Consider the following 8,735-nt stretch of genomic DNA (forward strand, 5'->3'; position numbering starts at 1 on the left):
AACGTCACAGATGATTGTGGTCAAATTTGTTGAAAGTGGAGCAAGATGTATAAAAAAGCGCAGCAACAATACTGATCAGCCAGCACACGAGCAATAGGTTATCTACATGAGCATCTCAGTGCAGAAGCTGCTTTGAGGGTTAACAAAATTAGGTTAACCTCTGTCGTCTAACCAGTCTTGCTGTATCACATACGCCGCTGTGACTGTAGAGGCACGAAGATTTGGGAGCGAAGATGAAAGTATATTCTATTTTCAGATCTGGGCATTTTTTAGTTTTACTTTGTCTTTTCACTGTGGAAGGCAAAAAGTCACCTACAGGAAAGCATACCTGCCGAAAAGGACTCCTCTCCCAAGTGACAGAGAACCTGTATATCAAGGCAACTAGTTTAAAATCATCTGTTCCTGTAAGTTGATCCCACTAGATGAAGTTTATTTATTTATGGATGCTTCTTTGGCAGCTTCGTTATTGACCACCTGGAAAATTTAATAAGCTGAATAATCTCTGTGGTCTTGAGAGACAGGGAAATGCTACTCCCTTCATAAAGATGGAAAAAAAGAAGATGCATAGAGAGGTGGAATGAGTTCGCCAAGGCCATGGAAGAAGTTTGTAGCTAGGCTGGGATTGGAGCATAGATTTGCTGAGTCCTCATTCTACATCTGAATAAGATGTAGAAGATTTTTATCATTATTCCTACTACAACACCCAAAGAACCTTGGTATGAAACACTACTGCAGAGCGAAGCTTTGTACCAACTAGACAAAGCTCTCTTTTCCTTCCTCTGCTTAGATTAATTAATACTAGCACACTGTATTTTACAGAAGGATCTCATCAAGAACACAAGACTTCTAAAAAAGACAACAAAAGTGCTGTTTATGGTAAGATTTATATAACTGTTTTTCCATTTTCTTGCTTTGATTTTCCTTTGGTTTGTAGAGATAAGAATGTGGGATCAAAAGGAATGACAGCTGACACGTAAGTCAGCTGTGTTTAATTGGGAAGGACTTTGTATTTATGAGAGCCGTACATTTAATGAAATCCTTCACTTAGAGGAAGAATGTTATCTCTGCCCCCCAAGAAAGTGATTTTCCTATGGGACATGAAGGGGATGTGAGTGTGATATGGGGAGAAAGAAGAGGATGTGGAAAGCCTGGCTGTAGACACTTGTCTCTTGGTGGTTGCAGCGGTACTTTCCTTGGACAGTTGGGGTGAGGGTGTTTGCCGCATTGGGGAGGCGTGTGTTTGTGGTAGCTCTTGCTCCTCCTGTGAATGCTTTAGTGTGTGTGGTCCTTCCCAGCAATGCTTTTCAGGCAGTAGCTTATTTACATGAGGGCCAGAACCAAAGCCACCATCCCATGAACTGAGAAACCTTCTGCTGAGGGTGTGCAGAAGTGCAGATGGCCTAGGGATGCTACAGAGCACCCAGGACACCCAAGCACCCAAGAGCTGCTTTGGGTTTTGAACTCGGCAGATGTTCTAGAAGAGGGAGATCAGAGTACCCCTGTAAGCTTTGGCATGTAAAATACTGATTTGGGGGGTCTATTCATAGGTATGTGAGCTCACATACCTTTATGCAGAGATCTAGTCAGCAGGGCCAATTGAGTCAGTTTATCCTTGAGCGACCTATTGGCCTTTGAACTCCCCTGGATCTCACTGATCACCTTGGGAGTGAATGCCCCTCACTTGCCCATGGGATGTACGTGTGGACACCTGCATTTTGGTGGCTTAATCTGTATCTGCCTTCCCCTCCTGGTGGTAATTTTGCACCCTATACTTGGTTCAGTTGCCTAAAAATGGGCATATAGCCATTTGAAATACTGTTGGGTATCCAACAGATCCTACGGTTCAGTAAGGTACATGTATTACATAGCATGTACAAGAAGACTGTTCTTTTCTGGAGCAACAGCTGGGGATAGATGGGATTCCTTACAGCACTTCGAATGGCATGGGACACTGGTGTGGAGGAATCAGACAATGACACCTACAATTTGGCCAAGATAATCTGGTTTAACTCCCATATTCAACTTCCATTTATTCCTTGTGAATTAGTTGTATTTGTTGCTGTCACTTCTTTTCATGACTAGTCTTAATAAGGCCCTTCTGTGCCAGTGCAACATCTTCTTGCCTTACCTTCAGAAAACATAGGGGTATGTTGAGCTGAACATTAAAGTTCACGAAAATATTTCTATTGATTGTATGCTTTCTAACTACATGTATTTTTACAAGGTGAAAATTTTAGGTCATATGTGACTTGTAAGGTTTTCATTTGGTAGCTGCTTACCTGCTTTGTTTTCAGACAAATTGCAGTGTTCGAGACCAGGTCCTCTCATTCTACGTGAAAAATGTTTTCAGTCATCTTGAAGTGGAAAGTGAAAAGTTGTACCTTATTAGCGCCTTCCAGGTCCTGCAAGAGAACATGAATGCATGTGTGAGTATATCTGTGAGAGCTAAACTACCTCTGTCCATCTGAGAGGCTAAGAAAGGGCTAGATCACACCTTTTTAGCAAGCAGAGGAGGTGATTTGTAGTCATGGTGTGCCCTACATCGCAGAAGACCCAGCTTCCCGAGGGCTTCCCCCTGAGCCTGGGGAGGTTTCACACCACTCATTTCCTCTCAGAGTGAGTGCAGGGGGCAGGCGAGGTGGTGGAGGTGACATGGAGACAGCCCACTTCCCCACTGGTGCTTCTGATGATGTTGCCTCATACTGCCCTTCAGCACCAAAGCTGCAAAGATGCAGAGTAAACAGAGAGATGTGGCTCTTTGTTTCCACAGTATTAACTCTGGTCATACTTTCCTTCTTCAGCAGCATACCCAGTGGACTCAGGTTCTTTTACTCACATGTCATCTCTGCTCCACCATACTCTGGAAAGAGCTGGTGGTGTCTCCTGAGCAAGCAGTGACATGCAGTGATATAGGCTTGGGGAAGAGTGGCTGGAAAGTTGCCTGGCAGAAAAGGCCCTGGGGGTGCTGCTCATCAACCATCTGTGTGCCCAAGTGGCCAAGAGGGCCAGCAGCACCCTGGCCTACACCAGAAACAGTGTGGCCAGCAGCTCTAGGGAAGAGATTATTCCTCTGTTCTTGGCACTGGTGAGAGCACACCATCAGTACTGTGTCCAGTTTTGGGCCCCTCACTGCACAGATACTGAGTTGCTCGAGTGTGTCCAGAGAAGAGCAACAAAGCAGGTGAAGAGATCAGAAAACAAAGCATATGAGGAGTGACTGAGGGAACTGTGCTGTGTAGTCTGGAGAAAGGGAGGCTGAGAGGAGATCTCATCTCTCTCTGCAGCTATCTGAAAGGAGTTTGCAGCAAGGAGGGTCTCTTTTCTCAGGTAACAAGTGATAGGATGCAAGGCAATGTCCTCAAGTTGTGCCACGGGAGGTTTAAATTGGATATCATGAAAAATTTCTTCATGGAAAGGGTGGTTAGGCATTGGAACAGGCTGCCCAGGAAGGTGGTGGAGTTGCCATTCTTGGAAGTATCAGAGACATATGGATGCAGTGCTTAGGGACATGGTTTAGTGGTGGTTGTGTAGCATTAGGTGGATGGTTGGACTCGATGATCTCAAAGGTCTTTTCCAACCTAAATGGTTCCTATGATTTTGTGATTCTATGATCCTATGATGTTGAATAAACCACAAGGGAGCAGTTTCTGTATGCCAGTTATACCTGTAAGTCAAAGCAGTTGCCCACTGGCAACATGTCCCTACAGTGGATCCAGGTGTTCCAGAGAAAAGGTGCTTCTACCAGCAACATCATCATCTCATCTGTAAATGACACCAGGACGGCAGTTAAAGCACACTTTTGCTGAAAATATACACATAGATTACTGGGTGGTGCTAACATGACAGTGTCAATTGTGGGTCCTTTCTCTTCCCAGACTTGTCACTTACATGTGAGCTTGCTGAACACCCTGTGAGGTCTTACCACCTGGCTCTTCTTTTTGAAGAGTACATGAATAAAGACAGGGTGTGTCTTAAAGCTTTTTGACCTGTGGATATATTTTTTTTCTCCACAAAACCTGTAGTCCTCACAAATCACAGTGTCACAAAATCTCAAGTGTGACTTGGGGTTTATAACCATGAATGGCCAGGTAAATGTCTATGGTAATTTTAAAAAGTGAAGGCAGGGTGAGAAGTCAATGAAATGTTATTGAGTTATACATTTGTCTGTTCTTAACTGTGTGGTGGCATATAAGAAAGGAACATTGGTTCTACATGCACACAAATATTTGCTATTCAACAATAAGCATCTTCAGACATCTCCTTGCGCTGCTGAATTACAAAACACAACCAAAATATTTGTAAAATATAAAAATATTCAGACCCCAGTGGGAGAAAACTCCACCAGTTCTCAGGTTACATCATTGCAATTTACAGCCATTATTCACAGCATTCCATACGCTGTTGTAATTATCTGTGTCTGTCAAAATTCCTGGTATTGTACGCTACAATATCATTGAAAGAGATTCCGTTCTTGCCTGGAAAAGCAATTACACCCCATACAAGTGCCAGTACACACAGAAGAGTTCAGACTATCAGCTGTGACTCAACTCAGAGCAGAACATTACTTATTCTGATATACCATCAGTGACTGGAGATAATATCACAGAATCATAGAATCACGTATAGTAATACATTTATATAATACAGTAATATATATATACACAATATATACAGTAATATATATAGCAATACATTTGATTCTAGTGCTGTATGGAGACAAAATGCAGTGATTTTCTCAAAGCTCCTATATTCTTTTTCATAATTAGCACCCGTGTTTTATCCAACACAAATCTAAATGATTTAAGTTTCCAGATCTTAAAAAATACTGGTAGGAAAGAAAAGACTTCCTGTTACAGTAGAAAAACAATATCTCTTTCTGAAATGATGACTTGCCATGATTTTCTGGGAGACATCTAATTTCTGAAAACTGTAACAATTTAAAAAGATTTTTTATTAATTCAAAGCCAACAAAAGAAATCATATGAAAGCATACTAGAAACTGTAATCAGAATGAAAGTGATGAATCTTCTGCTAAAACACAGTTTGGGATTTATCCACTATATTATTTCCCAATAAATAAGCAATCTCATTCACCTGTTTACATAAGCTCTTTAATTTTTATTACCTGGTTGTATTATAAGATGTTTATCAGAAGGGATTTCCACCATGACAACATACTTCCATAAGGAATTCATCCTCTTTCAGGGGTCAAGTTCTTTATACAATTGAGGGAAACTGTGACATCTTTATATATATACCCACACTATATTCTTTCATGAACTCTAGCTCTAATTCAGGCAGTTATAGAGCCAAGTTATATAATCATGCTATTTAAAATTCTTAACATTTGTTTCCAAACCACTACTGAAGATTTTCTACTACCTTATCATCATGATTTTAATGTTGCTAGTTCTTGGTGTTTTGTTTTTTTTTTTTATTTTTTTATTTTTTATTTTTTTATTTTTTTTTATTGATTGCTTTCCAAACAAAGAAACATTAACATTTTCCAATAACTTAAGAGCCCGTGTCCTGTTTTTTTAAAACTGCATAGGTACCAACATCTCTAAATCCCCTTTCTGCGGTGAAATCGAGGTCTTTCAATTAGAATATGATTGCATGGTAAAGGGAATACACATTTCTTCTTGGAAACTGGGAACATCCATCTGCAGCACCATGGCTCTCAACAAAAAGCGCATTTACTTGCTCGTGTGCCCTATTGGGATGACAACACTGTTGAGAACAGCATCAAGCTGTTTATGAGCTGCTTGTGATGTTCCTATATAAATAGGAGGTTGTGGAATTTTTTTTTCCCTTGCAATTCAATGGAGTGCAGGAAGGCAATATATTCACTGCAGAATTTTTAATCATTACAGGCAGTGCTTTTAGGTCTTCAGCAGATATTGCATATTGCAGCATAGCTTGAAATAAGCAAACTTGCTTGCTTGCTTATTTGTTCATTTGCTTTGTATGCAAGAAGAGAAGAGTTTGTAAAGCATACTAACACTTGGGGCAGTTTTGTCACTGAATCAGTGTTCAGTTCTGCTACCAATTTACTTCTATGGAAATCTGCATCATGCAGATGTACCTTAAAAAAAGCCCCAGATCATGAAGGTCTGAACTAGTTATAAAAGGTTTATAAATTTATAAAGAGGTTTAAGGTTTATAAATTTGAGTTGCATTTTTATACATTTTCATGTAAATAAAACATGTAAAAAAGGTAACTTGAAAAGAAAATACTTGTGTTCCTTTTTAAAAAGTCTGTGTGATGTAGAAAGATGGACTCATCTTCATATGAGCTCAAGACTTTTGCCTTTTTTCTTTTCCAAAACATTGTCTTTCTTCATAAATTGGAAAATACCAGATTTTTCCACTTTTTCCCTAAAAGAAGGATTCTTTTCCTTGTAAAGCACAGGGAGCTGGGGAGTCAGGAAGCCATGTTGAAGGTGCTGCTCAGAAAGTTTAGCTAGACTTCTCTAAAAAAACACAACTGAAAGAGTTATGATGAGAGAGCACTTACCTGTGAGTATGCAGAGTGAGCAGACAGTGGTGGCACAGCAGGTGGAGCCCCGCAGGGTGGTGGATGCCAGGCCTGGGGACCCCCTGCTGGCAGTGTCTCAAGGCTGGAAATTCAAGTTAAAGGACCTGAACCTCAGAGATAGGCCACACTGTGCAAAGGTTGTAACTGCCACGGATATAAAGAGCCCTGAGATGGATAGAAAGTGTGTAATATGAAGATGTGGTGATACTCACTTTATAGTTTTTGTGGTATGGACTCAATTTTCCAGTAGGCACACAAGTAAAATGACACAAGTGTAGTAGCAGGAGGTACTGAGATGATGCTGATTTCACACATTTTACAAGTAGTCCGATGGTGCCACACTGTGGGTTTGACTCTTCCTCACCACTGTGTCTTTCCATCAGCATCTTTGGTGCAACAAACTTTTGGTTTCTTCTCATCCCTTCAGCTTCCATGTGCTCCATCCACAAGGTTAACTCCACCAGTCAAAATTATAAAGACAACATTTCTTAAGGTAAGACCAGGAGGTGTTGGCTCTCACCCGCGCTGCTTAAGTGTTGAGGGTGGCTTCTTTTCTAATGTCTTTATCTTCTTGACAGCTTGGAGAGAAGGGAATCTACAAGGCCATCAGTGAGCTGGATATTCTCCTTCCCTGGATTCAGGCCTACATACAAACCATCTTATGAGGAACAAGGAGGTGACCGACAACATGCCACCTCTGTGCTAAGAACGGATCCTTACCCAAAAGGCATGAAAATCAACTGAGAGCTGGATATACAACTGGCCTGGCAGCAATTCTGTCACACTGGAAGAGAGTCTCTGTAACGCAGAGGCATAAAGATGGATTTTCAAGAGCTTTCAAGGTTGACCTGGCATAGCAGCTACTCCTGCTCTCAATGCAAGAGCAACCTCTGGAGCGTTTACAGCATGATGCACTTTGTGTCCTACCTGCCTGCTAGCTGCAGACAGCCCCCGGGCACATTGCACAAGCCTAACTTGAAGTCTGCTCCCACATGGATCAGACACGATGTCCTGTGTGCACTGGGCATTATCCAGCCAGGCCTTGTGCCACCCCTGTGTAATTATGAGTCAAAGCAACATGAAGCACTTCTGGAAATCCTTCCCCTAAGCTATACCTCTTTTTTGTTTGTTTGTTTGTTTGTTTGCTATAGATATGTCACTATACAGAAGCCATTTCACATATCAATAAGAAAAATGAAGTTTATGCTGATTATTGTTATTATTAATTTAAGTTAATAATTGATACCTAATAAACATACTCCAATTAATGACAAAACTTTGGTCTATGATTCGTACATAACCTTCAGATGTCACATGTTCTACCTGAGATTAAACACTGCAGAAAACACAATAAATGGATCATTGTTGATTACGATTGCAAGATGCTGTGAGTGGGATTTATATGAAGTTGTTACTCAGTGTTGGTAATTGTTTCCAAAAGATCTTTCATATGGTACAGTGTGAAAATAGAGTTCTGGTTTTCCAACGTTTGCAAACACTTACCAGAAGAAACTATCTAGGTAATGAAGGTATTCATACTTTATGTGTTTGAACTTCCATGAGGGTGAAATTCTGCAAGATTTCAGATCTCACAGTGATTGTTATCTCAGAGCATTGAACACGTCAGTGCACTGATACAGAAGAACATAAGGCAGTCCTTCCTCTGTGCTGTGGCTTTCTGCAGCCCAGGAGTAGTGGTGGTTGGTCTCTGTCAGTCACTTTTTCGCCTTAGGATCTGACTACATGTGCTCCCTGAACAGGCTCAGGTCAATGCACCTTCATTTTTATTCAGGGACCACTCAGAAGGTCTCTGGGGATCCTGCAGAGATGATAGCAGGAGCAGTAGTAGGCAGGATGGCTACCTGTTCTCCTGAAGTTGTGGAAGGGCCAGAGGGCTTCTATCCTCATCCAGGTGAGTTGTTTGCAGATGGTGAGAGCTGAGGAGAGAGAAGAGATCACTTCTTCTTTAAGTTTGTGAATCACTGCCCAGCATCAAGGAAGTGAGAAAGCATGAGTGAATCCAGCTAGTGACCTGCACCTGAGGGGATCAGAGCTATATGTTAGCCCATGTTTCAGCAACTCCTTACAACCCCACCTCCCCTCTCCCTTCTCACAAAGCATGTCGGTCTTGGCCTTTTGTATGGCTCAGAGATCTGCAGCATGGCTGGCTTTCTCTTCCAGCTCCTTCCACAACTTT

The 8,735-nt window shown here is 41.4% G+C and overlaps 1 protein-coding gene across 1 annotated transcript; it reads left to right on the top strand.

Annotated features, from left to right (window-relative positions):
- Nucleotides 1-233: 233 nt before the first annotated feature.
- On the top strand, nucleotides 234-7,203 carry IL26 (interleukin 26; the record flags this gene model as incomplete). The annotated part of the gene is made up of 5 exons (XM_082752138.1): nucleotides 234-404; nucleotides 820-876; nucleotides 2,295-2,426; nucleotides 6,966-7,031; nucleotides 7,117-7,203. The coding sequence occupies 5 exons, from the start codon at nucleotides 234-236 to the stop codon at nucleotides 7,201-7,203; spliced, it is 513 nt and encodes a 170-aa protein (XP_082608264.1).
- Between the last annotated feature and the right edge of the window lie 1,532 nt (nucleotides 7,204-8,735).

The sequence above is a fragment of the Aythya marila genome (assembly GCF_965140915.1).
Source record: "Aythya marila genome assembly, chromosome: 1".
NCBI classification, from domain to species: domain Eukaryota; kingdom Metazoa; phylum Chordata; class Aves; order Anseriformes; family Anatidae; genus Aythya; species Aythya marila.